Raw genomic sequence first — 17698 nt, 5'->3', positions numbered from 1 at the left:
CCTTAGTTGTGACATCTGCAGGCTAGGGATGACTCTAATACTGTTCCCAGTCTGTCTCTCCATGCTGTTGTGATAAAGTCAGAAATCACAAACTGGATCTCCAGAGGCCACTGCCTCGCCAGTGATTACATGCCTCAGCTCCTCTGGATTCCCTGACTCAAGTCCTTCTCACAGCCATCTAGGTCAGCTTCGCTTCCCCCAACCCGCCCTCTGTAGCTTCCTCTGCAAGCCCGACGCTGGGCCAGTTCTCCCTGGGACACATACTCTGCAGTACTCTGTTGTTTTCCTGTGTAGCATTGATCCTTATTTGTGAGTACTGTACATAGTCAAATCATTGTTTACTCACTGTCTTTTTACTTACTAGACTTGTAATGTCCTTGAGCAAGGGGCCTGGTTAGTTTCACTCACGCAGAACATGAAAGGAAAAAGTTTGAAAACCACTGAATTAATATTTAAAATGGTAACACTGGAGCAGAAGCTGTGCTCAAGTGGCTCTGACCTGCCGTAGACCCTTCACGGGGCTCTCATCATTTGTGCTTGGCCTCTGTCCTGCCGTAGACCCTTCGTGGGGCTCTCGTCATTCATGCTCGGCCTCTGTCCTGCACATGGAACCCTTTGTGGGGCTCTCATCATTTGTGCTTGGCCTCTGTCCTGCCTTGGACCCTTCGTGGGGCTCTCGTTATTTGTGCTTGGCCTCTCTCCTGCACGTGGAACCCTTTGTGGGGCTCTTGTCATTTGTGCTTGGCCTCTGTCCTGTACATGGAACCCTTCGTGGGGCTCTCGTCATTTGTGCTTGGCCTCTGTCCTGCTGTAGACCCTTTGTGGGGTTCTCGTCATTTGTGCTTGGCCTCTGTCCTCCAGTAGACCCTTTGTGGGGCTCTAATCATTTGTGCTTGGCCTCTGTCCTGTACATGGAACCCTTCGTGGGGCTCTCGTCATTTGTGCTTGGCCTCTGTCTGGCACATGGAACCCTTCATGGGGCTCTAATCATTTGTGCTTGGCCTCTGTCTGGCACATGGAACCCTTCGTGGGGCTCTTGTCATTTGTGCTTGGCCTGTGTCCTGCAGTAGACCCTTCGTGGGGCTCTCGTCATTTGTTCTTAGACCAACCTTAGCAAATCTATGATGTTTCTAGTTCTGCACTTCTGATTTCTGAAAATAAGCATGATTGCAGAATAATTAAAATAATGGAATAATGAAGAAGATGGTGAGGGAATAGTGGGGCAGTAGGAAAAAGTTGGGGTATGTTAAGAAAGAAGATTATAACAATCTTTAACAAATAACTATAAAGGGGAAGATAATTTTTAAAATCTATAAAATGGGGACAGGAATATCTAACTCCTAGTATTTCATGAAGATTAAATGAAATAATATTTACATGTTACTTTCTCAGAGCCTACAAAATAGAAAATCTTTAGTAAATATCTGTGACGCTAACCTTTATGGTGATGTGTAGCCAATTGTACTGTATCTTACTAACACATTTTAGCAGACCATTCCTGATACACAGTATTTTTCTCTGAGGCCTCGCTTCATCCGTTCAGCACATGGAAAAATTCATTTGAAAACTAAGTGAGAAAAAGGCCGTGAAGTTATTCCATGCCCTGTTTTTGTCATTCCTCCTCACTGTGATCTGGGTCTCCTCTTGTTATAACTTTCACTAAATTCTGCAAGTGAGACCGGGAGAGATGGCTGCATTCCTGGTCATTCAGCCGAGAAGAACATCAGGACAAGAGCCAAACAACGATACGTTAAGTTTTTATTGTTGTGACACTTGTTTGACTCAGTGGCCTGAGGCGTTATCCATTGTGAAGAAAATTAGTGACTAAAGGGAATAACTCGTTAATAACAAGACTTTATAACCTTTTAAGTTGAGAATGCTTGGTTTTTCCTGTTTCTCTTAGGGCGATGAGATGAAGAAGTTGGGAATACAGCCTATTCCCATGATGGACAGAGACAAGAAGGATGAGGTCCCGCAAGGCCAGGTATGAATTCTGTTGAAAGGTCGAAAAGTTTAAGGTAGTCATGAAGTCACCCGTGCATTAGAGGTATATGCCATCTTGTAGAACCCAGCACTGCTTGAAACCTCCTGCACCTAGGTGGGCTTCGGGGCGGGAAGGCCAGGATTAGGAAATCGTAGTTGGGTTTAAAGAAGCCACGACTACCCGTGCCGTCAGCTGCTTCCACGGATGGAATCACGGTAACCAATGGCTTGAAATGGAGGGATAGATGAGTTTGAGTTGTTAATATTTTTAGCAAGCAGAAAACTTTTGTCATCGAATGTGCAAAGGTAATTTTTAGAGAGTAACATTATAGATTTTGATCAGGCCCACTTTTCCTAACAAATAGTGCATAGTATTTTAGTGTATTTTGAGTTTCGTCTTACCATCAGTTGACATTAATTATTACTTTTTCAGGCCTTCCCACATGATTTATGTCAATGTTTTGATGTTCTGACAGCTGTTATGCCTGTCAGTTTTGCACGTGTGGTGCAATCTATTTCTCAGACTGTAGTCTTCTTAAACTACCAATCTTCTAACACCGTAACAGGGAAGTGAGTTATGGACAAATAATTATAATATAGAATTTTGTTTAGAAAACATTTCAGAAAACTCAGGATGATGGTTTTGGTCAAGTGTTCCTATTTCACTTAAAGTTAATTTATTACTATTCAAACCAAAGTTGAGGCGAGTCCGCAGTTTTTCGGAAACGTCGGCATAGAGAAGAGCCACGTGGTTTTCTCGTCCTTGTGGTCCTCGGTTCGGTGCGTTCGTGTGCGCCCCCACTGTGTCTGACGGGCGCTCACTGCTCCCTGCTGAGCACGCGCCGACGTGCCTGGCCCCACGGGCCTGTTGCATGTGGTTCCTGCAGTTTCATCCCCTTGTGATACAGTTTAGGGAACTTTCCCGTATGTGAGCTCACAGGGATCTAGCTTCCCTGTCTGGCGTCTGCTTTTCACGTCCTGTTGTAAAGGTCCTGTCTCACTGTGTGATTTAATATAAACGTTCACCCCTCTTTTCCTTAGTTACTTTCTTTCATCACTTTATATTTGATTTGTTAATTCCTTTGAAACTTATCTTGCCATATGGCTTAAGATAGGGATCTAACACAGTTCTTTCTAGATAGTTAAGCTGTCATCCCAACACAGTGCATAGGAGAGCTGAAAGTGCCATCGGAGAACGCGCTCTGTTGTAGCGCCATTTAATTAAGAGAAGAGTTTGGGTTTTTGCCAAAATTGCAGATCCGTTTATAGTATGAGAGAGTTTTAAATAAAATATCTCTGTGATCGGCTGATATTTTATCAACTTTATTGCTTCTGAATTGTGATTACCATTAAATTATTCTTGGCCATAATAATAAAATGCTCTTCTTTCCAAGATTTCTTTCTCGAGATCTTCTGCTCCATGACACCCGCTAAGATATTAAGATAAGGGAAGTCTCTGTGTTGACTCACAGAGTCAAAGATAGGAGTGCGTAGGCACTACTCTAATAAGGCCACTGTGACAATAGACAGCGCATCAGGAGAAAGCAGAAAGGGACCAAGTAGATTCCATTCTTCTGTATCCTTTGGTGCATCTCACTGAAGTTCAGTTTTTTAGAGAAGTTGGTAAGCCCTGGTTTGGGGGTCCCCTCATCCAGAGAGCCCGTCCTCTCTTGTCCGCGGTGTCAGCCACTCGGGCAGTTGTCTGTAGCTAGGCCATCTGCCTTCCAGCCTTCCCTAGGCCAGTCTGGGCCAGCAGCATTTATTTGTACTGTAGCCTGAAATTCCTAATAAAATGCCATTTAATTTTTTTTAAGTGCTATAGATGAAAAACTGTGAAATGAGGCATATTAAGAGAACTGTAATGTGAAAGAACTAGAATACGGTCTGTGAGATTTGTTGTAGGTCAAAAAAAGGGAGGCAGCGGGAGAAAGTCTCAGGAGACCAAACAAGGCACCAACACCCAAGGGTAGCAAGCCCACGAAACACCTGCCCCGAATCCCGAATACTAAGTTGGAGAAGAGGCCGCTTGTAGAATAGCAGGGTCCACTTTGAAATGTCTGTGGTAGAAAACGAACTTTGACCAGCAGCAAGAGCAGTGCCTGAATTATGACTTGACTGATCTATAAATGGAGTTCACTGAATGTTGAACTTGGGTTTGGGATGAACTTCTTTTTATGTGTGTTCGTTCAAGGACGTATTTTAAGGCATTTTTAAACGCACTCTGCGGCCGTATTCATTGAGCCCACATATCAGGGAGCAAATCAGGACATTTACTTTTATAGTTGGGCTTGAGAAGTAGGCACCCAGCCGAGAGGTTGTTGCTAACGTGCACTTTTGTGTCTCGCTGTGCGCGGCTCTGCACGGGGCAGCTGGGCTTCTACAACGCCGTGGCCATCCCCTGCTACACCACCCTCACCCAGATCTTCCCGCCCACAGAGCCTCTCCTCCAAGCGTGCAGGTACGTACCGCAGCCCGGGCCGGCTGTGATGGCACGAAAAGGTGAAGACTCCGGGTGGGATTCTCCTCTCTGTCAATGCGTGTGCTGTGTCTTATTACAGTTTACAGCAAATGTCATTTTATGGGCCATGTGTCTGCCTAGGTAACAAGTATATGTTAAGAGTATTCATAAAGTCCTTCATTCACCAAAAAGGAGCAAGAAGTTATCTGGCGTGGGTTTGGGTTTTGTTAGGACCCAGGGATCCACGCCCAGTGCTTTTTTAAAAAGGCAGGACTGTTTTTAGAAAGGCAGGACCGGAAAGTATATTTGAGACTGCTAGGGGCTCAGCTTAACTCCACAGTTCATTGTGTAAATGAGGAGGGGGAGACTTGACTGCGATCTTCTTTCTCTGTGAGTTTCAGTTTCTTCCCAAAAGAGATCCGAGCCCTCTGTCCCTCTGTCATCCGTCCCAGCTTCAGACTCCTCTGCACCCTTTTCTCATTGCTTTTGAGGGATGTCCTCAGCTAAGAACATTGCCATTTTTTAAAGATTTTCGTGTTACTTTGGAAAGAAGTTCCCTCTGGGGAAGTCAAAGGACAATGAGCAGAGCAGCCATATATGTTGATTTTCTGCAGGAGAACTGGTGTCCCGCTGGTTTTTCTATTTAGCTATGGAGCACCCTTGGGGGTTGGGCGGGCACACTGTGGGGGACAGAGGACAGACACAGGGTTTTAAACAAAACCAGAGCCTTTGGTATACTCCCACCCTCTGCTGTTGAAACTCATTTCATGAATGAATTTTTGTAAGGAAAACAAAGAAAACCAACAAGGAGGGAGATGGGGAAGAAAAGGTCCTGTTTTTTCCTACGTAAGTGATGGTTTCTCTTTCTTCTCTGCTCTTGGGGAGGTGAACATAACATCTCAGCTGATTTTGTTGCACCATCACTGACCTTAATCAGCAGTTAGTTCATTAAAACATTATCTTATTACATAAGGGCTAAGCCATGTGGACAATATGGAGTATGAGCTGGGACTCATTCCTGACAGAATCGGGTTGGAAAAGTCAGTGCCCCACCGAAGAGAAATGGCAATATCAATCAAAATCCATGTCATTACAAAAAAAAAAAAAAAATCCTAGGTAACAGTCAAAAGTCCTTTCCTATCCAAAAATTATCTGTATTTTCTGTTAACTATCTGGACCCAGAAGAATGAGCGCTTGCCGTCATTATCGAGCACGGGGATAGGGATTCCTCGGTCTCAGCGGCTTTGACGCACTCTTGCTTCATTGGACTTGGCTAAACCACACCATCTCCTCAAGGCCATTTTAATCTTAGGAACACTTAACAAAAATTTGTTATCATTGGTGTCCAAGGAAACATGGCAAAATTAGCGTAGGTCTTTTTTCCAATATATCAAAAATCTGTTTAGGTTCTGGGCAAATAATATGTGGTCATATGGCACAGAAGCTAAAAGTGTCAGTTTCAGGTTGTAACATCTTAGAGATTCCTTTGTCCAGAGGCGTCTGCACTGTGTGGGCTTCGTGTGAATTTTGTGTTTGCTGGTGCAAGGTTCCCTTCCGAGTTTGGCTTTGTAGCTAAGACAGTAAGGTGCAAGGTGGCAAGTGTTGATAAGATCTCTGCCTGGTCAGCCACGTGGGGCGAGGTGGTGGTCACACTGGTCAAGGAGATGGGGATGCCCGATGCCCGCAGCATTTGAAGTGCAGATTTGGAGAGAGAGAGGCCCGTGGAGCGGGGACGAGCAGCCTGCATCTGAGACCACAGGTTGCCAGAACACAAAGACAGCTTTACCGTAACAAAGAAGTTTCCAACACTGGTACCTTGTGTAACTTAGGTGACTGTTTATATAGGACAGTGTTCAGTAGAAGGCTGCTCCCCAGTGGCAGGGACCCCAAGTGGCACACTGTCTCCACCCACAGAGCGGGAGCTCCTGGCTATCGGGGCTGTGGCCGAACGTTCTTGCCGCCCAGGCCTCCCTTCCTCTCCATGTACCTCCGTGCTCCTGGGGAGGACATCATGTGGCTTGTGCCCCTTTCCAGGTCCTCCTTTCTCACTGATTACAGGATGGTATGTCCTGAGCTGAGTTCTCCTGTCACCCCTGTCGCCTGGAGCTCCTGGGACAAGGTGCCCCCTGGAGACTTGCTGGCCGCAGGCTCTGCTGCAGAAATGAGCTGCAGGACCCTGCCCAGCCACAATGGGCTGGTCATTGTCGGCATCAGAAGGGTACCAGAAAGGGCCATCGTGCTCGGCTACGCCTTAGGGGGGTGTGGTTAATGTTTGAGACCGAGCCCAGAAATCCTTTTTTTTTTTTTTTTTTTATTAATAATGATTTTTTATTATATTATGTTAGTCACCATACAGTACATCCCCGGTTTTCGATGTAAGGCTCGATGATTCATTAGTTGTGTATAACACCCAGTGCACCATGCAATATGTGCCCTCCTTACTACCCATCACCGGTCTATCCCATTCCCCCACCCCCCTCCCCTCTGTAGCCCTCAGTTTGTTTCTCATAGTCCATAGTCTCTCATGTTTCATTCCCCCTTCTGATTACCCCCCCTTTCTTTATCCCTTTCTTCCCCTACCGATCTTCCTAGTTCTTATGTTCCATAGATGAGAGAAATCATATGATAGTTGTCTTTCTCTGCTTGACTTATTTCACTAAGCATTATCTCCTCCAGTGCTGTCCATGTTGTAGCAAATGTTGAGAACTCATTCTTTCTGATTGCTGAGTAATATTCCATTGTATATATGGACCACAACTTCTTAATCCAGTCATCTGTTGCAGGGCATCTCGGCTCCTTCCACGATTTAGCTATTGTGGACATTGCTGCTATGAACATTGGGGTGCATATGGCCCTTCTCTTCACTACGTCTGTATCTTTGGGGTAAACACCCAGTAGTGCAATGGCTGGATCATAGGGTAGCTCAATTTTTAACTACATTGTTGGTGGGAATGCAAGTTGGTACAGCCACTCTGGAAAACCGTGTGGAGGTCCCAGAAATCCTTTTTTAAACACCCTTATCCCTGCATCTTTTATCCTTAGGAATAACCTCAGCCAGTGGGAGAAGGTGATCCGAGGGGAGGAGAGCGCGGTGTGGATCTCATCCCAGCCAGGGGCCCACGGGCCCTCCGAGAAGCTGCCTGTGAAGATCGATGACTGATGGCAACTCGATGAGCTGTCCCACCTAAACGTGCTCGTCCTGCTTCTTTGACTTTTCTTCCTTTTATTTTCGTGGGGGGAAACCTACACCTGGTAACTAGGACGCAAGCCTCTCGAAGAAGGTGACATCAAGGAAGCATGTTAAGCTGATAACTCCCCGCCAGTCTCCTCTGGGACGCGTCAGAGACAGTGATCAACCAGGACCACCCCGTGACCAGAAATCAGCCGTCCAAGGGACTCCGTGTGACTTGTGAACTGGCCTTTCTAACAGGCTCCCATTGCTGAGGCCTTAGTGGGAATGGACAAGAATTATTCAGAAGGGGGTACTTTTCCGTTGTATCTTTCTAGTGAGGGGTTAAAATGGTACTATGATGATATTGTACTTTGGCTTTAACACCGATGTTGCTTTGATGTTGTTGGTTATAAATAGGCATTTTTACACATTGCTATTGTGAATGTTCGTGTGTGACCTGCTCGTAATTAGAGTGAATTGTAGCAGACAGCCTCAGGACAGGTGTCATTGAGGTGACAGTAAGAAGTGTCTTTCTGCAATCAGTGATGGAAAATTAGATTCTTGTCTCAGAGCCTCATGAATTAAAAGTCGGGTGGACCAAAAGTGTATTCTTTAAGTTTATACTAAAGGGCTTGGATGAATAGATTTAACACTAAAGGAGGTAGACTTTCTATCCTCTTGAGAAGAGATGCAGATATACTCAGAATAAATCTGAGAACTCCAAGCGTCGATTCAAAAAATGTCAAAGATTAGTTTTTATTTTTTTTCTTCATTGTAGGCAAATTTTCTAAACCCTTTGCATAAAGAGCAAAACAAAAGCAAGGCATATGAATTTTTCTTAACAGACAGGTCTTACGGGATGTCAAATGTGAATTTTAATAATGATTTCTTTATATTTTCACTTGGTGTCATTGCAAAATTTTAGACTCACATTCAAAATGAGAGGTTTATTCTATGAATTATTTAATTAAAATACCATACATTTCTTTTAAAATCAAATTAAACCATAAAATTTAAGTCTTGTGTAATTTTTACTTTGCTCTGCTGCACCCATCCCCCGGTTTGCCCCCTGCTTTGTGTTCCCCGGTCACATTTCCTAAGCGCTCTGCCCATGACGGGAAGTAGGAGAGTGCAGCGGGGCGCACTTCTGTTCTCTCTCCTCTGCTCCGATGTCACGTGTCTGCATCCAAACCTGTGGTTTGGACAGTCGTCTGTACAATTTTTGGTAGACTAGTACTACTCTACAATGTAAGTGTTTTGAAAACAATACACAAAAGTCGTAGTCTGGACCCCTTCCTACAAGGATTACAAGCCAGTCACTTCTGGTGCACATTAAAGCTGTCGAGATTCTTAGCATGATGGCGAGGTCACCCCCAGAGCTGTGGTTAGTCCTGACCTGAAAGAATGAGAGAACTAGAGTCTCAAGAAGTGATCGGCGGATCCCTAACAAACAGCTTATCTGCTAAGCACTTGGCAGGAAGCTGGAATATTACTTTTGATAAAATAAATTTTTTAAAATATTCTTTTACATATTCAATACTGTACACATTGTTATTCATATGGTTTTTGCAAAAAGAAATCAGATGTTCCTACAACATGATTTAAGTTGTAGCAGAGTTAGCTATATATAAACATTGTTGTTCTTTTAAAATTAACACTATGTGTTCAATTTCCCTATGGGCTTCTGAAAGTTGCCATCTTCCCTCCCTGGCGCTCCATTTGCTCTTGTAATTATACAATATGAGGTGAAAGGAAGTATCTAAAGAGAGAAACACCAGTGTGGCTAGATAGACACGGAACAAAAGGACATACATATAAGGAATCGAGATGCAAACACATCTATAGAAAGAAAAATCGGCTCCATTCTTCAAAACCTGATTTTTTGTGTGTTGGAAGAATGTGAGCAGAAAATGTCCTTTTTCATGTTAGTGCATTTATAGAATTGAATTCTAAAATGTTGCATGTTTTTCTGCACCCAGATTTATGAAACTGGACCCATCAAATCAAACCTCAGTCCCAGGAGTTAGTATAGTCATGTGATGGAGTTCCACTGAATCGCAAGGCGGTGGGGAGGAAATACCACTGGGGATTGCTTAATTAAAAAGATCTTAAAAGAATGCATGAATTTTGCTTTTTGATATAGAAAACAGTGCTGAGGGGAGGGAATCTTATGGCTATTTTTGCTTTTTAAGATTGCTTTTCTAAGATTACTACAGAAAATTCTCTTCTTTTGATAGAGCCAGATGTCTTATATTATTGACGTTGTACTTTGAACAGTTTTCCAAAGAAACGTACATGGGTTTATTGGTTGGTCGATTTCTCTTAAAATATTGTCATAAAGCACAGTTTGAACAAAGGAAGGACTGTATTCTCCTGTAAACTGTTCATATTCTTAAGATCTACTTAGGAATCATACATTTACCTAAAATGGGCCCAAGATGCAGTGATATTTAGTCAATAATCTGCTTTGGGAAAAAATGCATTAGGAGTATTTTTATCTTGGGGCAGATATACTTAGCAGACAGACTTTTGAGTTCTGTTCTCATCTTTCTCCCAGATCTTTTCTTGAAAGGGCAGGTGGTTTTTATTATCGAAAGTTTTGACGAGTTTCTCATTATGGCGGTATTTTACATTGAGCCAAGATTACCCTGTCTGGTATAAATTTGGTAGCCAGCTGTGAGTATATGTAGGCTGTTCAGTTTGTGGAAGTTTTTACTGGTTGTGCTGATTTATAATGGACACAGTGTTATTGTCAAATGCAGTTATTCCATTATCCTCCCAGAGGTAGTGAATATATTTTTTAACTAGAAATTTTCTTGGAAATGCATGCCAATAACATGAAATACTGAACTTAGGCAGCAGAATAAAACTCTAAAAATTGCAAGCATCTTATTAATACTTGACTTCGATTTAATTAATTAGGAAAACTTAAATAAAATGGACGTGGAAAGTAATTCTCGAAACGGCCCTTTCCCTGGGGCAGGGTTGAGAGCCACTTCCCGGCTCTCCTGATGTCTGCGGGGCTCATCAGAAACTGGTCACAAAAGGGAGACCGGGCGGGGTTACCTAGCACGGCCAGGCCAGGCCGTGCTCGCGCTGAGCTCCTCCCACCGTGGGAAGGCATCTGTGCAGATGACACGGTGCCACCGGGGGTGACTTGTTCTCACAGCGACACAAACAGAACTTCTTTGAAACTGGGTCTGTTCAGTGTAGGTTTCCTCTTCTTAGCATGCGTTCTAGGTAGCTTGAGACTTTTTTAATTTTGTACAGTCAATCTCAGTGACTTTGCTTTATCGGTATGTTCGGGCACACTAGATATGTTCGTACAGGATACACATAGATGCATAAATCCTTAGCTACCGGATTTTTTAATAGATTTGGTTTGAATATTATGTTTCTGGTCTTTTAACTCAAAATTAAGGTTTGAGCTTTAATAGGACTAAATTATTCACCATGCCTTGGCCTGTGCCTTTATTTTAAATACTGTAATTTTAGTTCTTTGTTCATATATTTATTATTTTGCCTTTCTTGCTTAACTAGAATTAAAAACATTTAAAGGGATATATCCATGGTTAATTGGATCAAATTGAATGGATAGGACCATTCTCTCCTCATCACACTTCTATCCTTTCTTTGATGTCATTCGCACACACCCTTATGACTATAGCCAGCGAGCTGTTCAGATGCGGTCTTTTCTGCAAGAACTTCCGAGAACTGTGACACAGTTATGGTGGGTGTGATCTTGTTGGGTTTCAGGTGCATATGCATGATTTAGATTTTGAAAATCGCTTCTAACCTTTATCTATTTCAGACATGTGTTTGCTTTCTACACTTCGCTGATTTTATTTAGGGTTTAATTCTTTAAAGACTCAGTCACGTTAATGTATCCCTTTTATTGCCTGACTTTAAAATCTCTATAAATGTAAACTAGCCGAGTATGCTGTCAGTTCCTGTCCCCCCCTCCCCATCCCCTGCTTGTCGCCAGTGCATGGCTGTTCTAATTTACCTTTGCACAGGCATCTACCCTGATACACATTCCGCCCATTTCTTTCAGCACTTAATCTTAAGTTCAAGTTAGTGATTCCCAATGCAGTACTCTACCTTTTCTGGTTTTTGTCTCTTTCTGTCCTGGATATTTTGGTTGTCTGAAGCACTAGATGCATTTCTGTGATAGTAAAAATAGCGAAAAAGAAAGAAGTTTCAGTGGTGGTCTGGTCCTAAGTGAAAGGGGTGGGATGAAGAGAAAGACATTAATGTTTCCCAAGACACAATATTTCAAATTCAAAGAAGCATTACTATCTTCACTAACCTGCTAAGCTTTCCCCTCTCCGACCCCACAGTGGACAGCAGTGCTGTTTGCCTCGTGCATAGTTGGACCTCGCTTCACAGCAAGTGTGAGCGATCGGTAACTGAATGCGTGCAGACGCAGGTGTGCCTCTGCTGGGTGTGGGTCGGTGTCATCCGAGGACCTAGCCTGCAAGTTAAGAGCTGAATCCATGTGACAAGTCAGTCTATGCATGTCTGGTGTCAGTGATAATCTTGAGGTCCTGTGTATTTACAGACATGTAAATGGAAAGTTTCTAACCCTTCTGCAAGTGAAAGTTGCAAAGTGTATCATCTGGTCGTCCGGCTCACCTGGAATATTGTTAGACCATGGGTGTTGCAACCTTTGTTTTCCTTTAGCCACTTGAGTCATACCCAGTCCTGGCCATCTCGCCAACAGAGATGTAATGTAAATGCCGCAGGGGAGTGTCATTTCCCACTCCATCTGTCGTGTGGTGTATGTTCCACGCACACTGTTGGTGGGCACGTTGAAAGTTCAACAGATTGATCTGGAGAAAGTGTTTCTCTACAACGCCCCGACCTATTTGCCAGACCCAACCCAGTGACCCACGTGAAATAATGTGCTTGCCCAAACACTGTGAAAGTTACCGAAATTTATAGATATGCAGCATCTTGAATCTTTCTGGAAAGAAAAGGTGGCTTTCTTTACAAGTCCGTAGGAACAAAAAAGATCCTGTATCCCTACCTAGATAAGGTAGCCACGAGTTCGCCAGCTGTGATCTTGCTGACCCCAGACTGCTAGGGCATAAGATGGGTTATAAGCTGTCCAAAATACAATGCGCTTAATAGACCAATTTGTAAAGTTGATGGATCTGTATCCAAAGTCTAAGTGGGCTCTCTTTTGGAAGGAGAAGGAATTTCCAAGTTAATAATATCCGACTTCTTTATAGTTGATGAGTTAGCAAACTTAAAACAATTATTTTATACGTATGACATATAAAAATCTTCGTAAAATGCACAAGTGCAATAATTTAAAGAGGTCTTAACTGCATTTATAAATTATAAATATTGTACATGTGTGTAATTTTTCATGTATTCATTTGCAGTCTTTGTATTTAAAAGAAACCTTTACCGTTGTTTGTATAATAGAACAGCAATCATTTATTATAACCGAGGCAAGTTGTAAATAAGGTCATAATTCAGACTGCCAGTATATATGCATATGTGGGTGTTACACTGCGAACTCGAGCTTCGTTCTACTTAGATGCTTAGGGCAGCAAGGAATTTGTTGTTGATATGTAACTATACATACAAAGTATATATATATGTATGATACATGAAATATATGTAGAGATGTTCATAATTTTAATGCATATCCTTTGGTGTGAATAATTGAATACAGAGTTTTTAAAATATCATTTTTCACGTTTATCATTTGCTCTCGTTTGCGGGGAAGGTGAGAGATGTTCTGTCTGTAGAGGAGGCGGTCGGCGGCTCCATCCAAGTGTGTCTGCTGACACTGCAGACCCCGTCTGCGTAGAAGACCCCTCGTTCACGGTGGCGCGATGCGGTGTGTCTGCGTCAGCCACTTCCTAGCAGAAAGGATGAGACGACCTGAGATGTTACATTGTGTCACGTGATTTATTAACTCCATTGTCTAATTTTAAAGGTTCGAAGACTATTTGGGAGAAACTGGTCTTTTAGAACGAGTGCTTCAGATTCCGAAGCTGGTGGCCCGAAGTGCTGACTCTAAGACTCCTGAAATAGCTCCCGTGGCCACCAGGGGCCCCGGCACCGTCCAGATTCACCCGGCCAAGAGCAGGAAGGACTCCCGTTGTATGCATGCTTACGTGTCTAAGTGTTGGGATTCTCTCTGTTGTAGTAAAGAAAACGTTCTGGGTTAAACCTCACATCATCTGTGTACCGTGACAAGTATACTCATGGCTTTATCTTGACAACTCAGCTTAAAGAAATGGTGTTTATTTCTCTATCCCTATTTACCACTAGGTGGGCAGGCAAATGATAAATATTTAAGACCAAAAAGTTAGAAGTTCATTTGTATCCACAGATCTTCCTTCACCAAAAAAAGTATTAGAACTAAATTTGGGAGTAAGCAAGATAAATGTTTCCTAAAATAAAGACCTGTTACATTGTTAAATATGAGAGTCCACAGCCTTGTTCATTAGACAAAAGTATAGTCAGCCCCTAAAATGGAATTCTGCACCACCAACTCTCACTAATGGAACGCCCTCAAACTGCATAGCACTGTATGTATTAGAGACAGGATTTTTGTTAAAATATTCATTTCCTGTGAAACCGAATAAAATGTTGACTGTGTTAAAATGAATTTCATGAATTAATATATCCGTAAACTTACCTGGTAACTCGAGTTGCAGATTGGTACTCTGTAGACTTAATCTTAATTCGAACCCTTATTTATGCACACATCTGATTTTTCCATCAACCTGTGACTCGAGAGCTTTGAGGAGAAGGCGTATTTCTCCATCGTGTCTATGTCCTGAAGCAAAAGGAACCCTGAAAAGCAACACTTACCAAGCAAACATGCATTCAGTGTACCTATCGGGCACTTCCTGCGTGGAAGGCGGAAGGAGGGAACTGGGAGCAGAAGGCAGGACACGGCGCTTCCGTGGGCTTGGAATCGTCTGCTTCATCTCCCCGAAGCCTCTGCCGCTTTGCCGTTGCTGTCGAGCACCTGCTCTGCGATTGCTGCTGCCCCGTCACGGCTCCCAGACAGATGCAACTACACACTTGCAGACCTGAAAGTCTCACACGTTTAACAAGACGATTCTTAAACATTTTCCGAGTAATACACACTTGCTGTCGTTCTCATAAGAATACCAAAGCCTGATGCAACAGAAACCACACAGAAGGGCTGTTCTGTGAACTCTGCTTTCCTCCTCTCCCCACACCCTTCTCCCACCGTCGGAAATAAAAAAGAAGCCTCCCACCCATTGCACACAGATTTAGACTTTTCCTTGATTGACGTTGTGGAGAAAAAGGAAACTGACCAGAAAAGAAAATCAGGAACATATTTGAAACATAAGCTTCCAAATTTTTAGTTGGTAATTATACATGATCAGATAATGTCTAGTCTTTCTGATGTCTGTTTCACTCATTATCACTAATTAGGTAGAAGTCTTGCTCAGAACAATGCTCTTAGTGGACAGTGAATGCTAAGTCATTAGGGAAAAAACGATTCAAACATTTAAGCATACGGAAAAACTAAGACATGTGAATACAATTAATATACATTAAGAAAATAACATTTGCTGGGGCACCTGGGTGGCTCCGTCAGTTCAACATCTGCCTTCAGCTCAGGTCATGAGCCCAGGATCCTGGGATCGAGCCCCACGTCGGGCTCCCTGGTCAGTAAGGCATCTGCTTCTCCTTCTGCCCCTCTCCCCAGCTTGTGCACTCTCTCCCTCACATTCTCTCTCTGTCTCAAATAAATAAATAGAATCCTTTTTTTAAAAAAAAGGAAATAATATTTACCTGATTACCCTTGCATTAACTAAAAAAAAAAAAAAAAAGCATGCATCAAAACACCCCATTTGCTAAGCCTTCTGGGTTTCTGAGTTTTGTCCATGTAAAATCATTGGTTTCACTGTTGGGGCGTTGGTTCAACCTGGTAGCTGCAACATGAGATCTTTTACTTGCCATTTCTGATAGACGGTCCTCTGCCGTCATGGTCCGGGGTGGAGGACATGCCAGTGAGCAAACCAGACTACTGTTTGACAGCTCTGGTTGCCAGAAGCTTCTATCTGAAGTTGTCCTGAAATCTGTAGGTTTATAATTTCTATTCCAAGATACTGGCTTATAGCACATGGGTAAGTCCGCTCCCTCTTTTATCTGACAAACTCAATTTTTTGAAGAAAGCTATCCTTAGTCCTTATGCCCAACCAAGTCTTTTTTGAGTTTCTAAAAATGTAAACTGGCTTTGGAGCCTAGTTATTCTTAACAATTCTCCCCTAGAAATTTGCCAGTGACCTTCTGCTGGGCCCTTACTTAGTTGAGAATAAATTGTTAAATTAAGTTCCTCAGTTGGCAGGGTGGGCATGTCTCCTACAGTGTCCCCATCTCCTGTGGCTCAGTCACATGAACGTACATCTGTCCTTTGAGCGCCCACGTCCCTAACCTCGTACTCTGTTCTCTGCTTCATCAGCTCATCCTTGGAAGCTCAGATGTTACCTCCTGTGTTTGAGAATCTCATTCCTCTCAGTCAGTAATCTGCTCCCTCCCGAATGGGTTCCCTCTGATCCCCTACTCTGGGAACCGGGCTGCAACGCCGAGCCACGCCCAAATCAAGATGACCGGCGTTAGCAGGCATTGGGCATCTAGGTTTGCCTGGCCCTCCTACCAATTCAGTGCTCCCAACGACTCTCTGAATGATGCACGTTATCACCCCCATTTTCAGATGAGGACCACGAAAATCAGGTGAAGTAGCTGGTACATAAGAAAGGCCAGCCAGCGTCCGGAGACTCCTGCATAAGCCTCATGCTGCCCTGAAATGCACCTTCTCCAGGATCTGTTCACAACGGGTGCATCTTGACCAACACAGGTACGTCGTTTCACAGTGAGATTCAGAAACTCGTAGCAGATGAAATCTTGAGGGAGAAAAAGAAGCTTTTAAGGCTATTTATAAGCCGACGGTCTAGTGAAACACGATGTTTTCAGGTTTCCGTGCCCAGCACAAGGGTGGCCTGGGCTGGGGAAGGCAGGAATGCAGAAAAGAAAGCAGTTGAGGTGTGAATGTGCGCTCCCCGGAGGGGCCGCGTGCTGTCCACGAGGGGAGAGCCTTGGTGGGCAGGAGGTGGGCAGGGGAGGAAGCCCCCGGTCAGTTTTGGGAATCTGATCAAGAGGGTCCTCGTGCCTTCTGCTTCCCGGAGCTTGGAGAGAGTGGCGCACCCCTCAGGAAGTCTCAAGCCACATCTGGCATGACAAGGAGACAAAAATGAGCATGGGCCGCCCAAGGTGACCAGGTCGTCTAAGCCCGCACCTCTGCTCTGCCGATGGATGGATGGCAACACTGCTATGTGGCTGGGGGCAAATGGGGTCACGCTGCCTCCGTGAGACCCAACTCACAGAAGCGCAGTTCAGGAACATCACTGAGGTCAGGTGGCCAACGTCAAGAGTTAGTGAGCCCAACTGGGCAGGGCAGCACCATGAGGGACCTGACTAGCGCCCTGCTCACGTTAGGACACCCACCCCAGCTGACCCAACCTTTCTGTGGCCACACCTAGACCTAGGAGGGACAACAACACAGGAGAAAGCGTGAGGTCCCCTTACTCCACCTTTTGTTCTAGTCAGGCCTCCAACAGACTGGATGGGAGGGCAGTGGGCCTCGCCCAGCGCAGCGATTCGAATGCTGGTATCACCCGGCAGCACCCCACAGCCACCCCCAGACGACGGCTCGGCCAGACCCCTGGCCAGCTGACCCGTAGGAGCAACAGTCACGCCAGGATGTTGCTCTCCCCACCAGGGTACTTACTGTTGTTCGTACAACGTTCTCCAACTCATAGGGTCCTCCCAGATATTCTCTGCTCTTTAACTGTGTTCGTGATTTTTTGGTTTGGTTTGGTTTGGCTCCTTTGCCTCCCTCCAATAGGGCTCTGCAGAATTCCAGCTGCCCAGGGGCTTTGCTCTGAAGCCTTTGGCCGGCGGTGCTGACCCTGGCATGGGGCCAGTGGCCTGGTCCTCTGCCTGGCCGTCATTTCCTCGGCTGTGTGACTTCCCACCGCCAGCCTGGCTCTGCTCCAGACACCGGGCATCCAGCCCTAAAT

At 44.3% G+C, this 17698-nt stretch overlaps 1 protein-coding gene across 1 annotated transcript in view; it reads left to right on the top strand.

Annotated features, from left to right (window-relative positions):
- PDE10A (phosphodiesterase 10A) overlaps positions 1–13315 on the top strand; it is a 285459-nt gene extending 272144 nt beyond the window's left edge. The window contains exons 20-22 of the mRNA XM_045805465.2: positions 1904–1984; positions 4353–4441; positions 7484–13315. Coding sequence (XP_045661421.2) covers positions 1904–1984; positions 4353–4441; positions 7484–7601 — 288 coding nt within the window. The 3' untranslated portion in view covers positions 7602–13315. The remainder of the gene's footprint in view (positions 1–1903; positions 1985–4352; positions 4442–7483) is intronic.
- The last annotated feature ends 4383 nt before the right edge of the window (positions 13316–17698 follow it).

The sequence above is a fragment of the Ursus americanus genome, chromosome 11, assembly GCF_024610735.1.
Source record: "Ursus americanus isolate L20-20 chromosome 11, mUrsAme1.1.p, whole genome shotgun sequence".
NCBI lineage: Eukaryota > Metazoa > Chordata > Mammalia > Carnivora > Ursidae > Ursus > Ursus americanus.
This window is presented reverse-complemented; position numbering and strand designations above follow the sequence as displayed.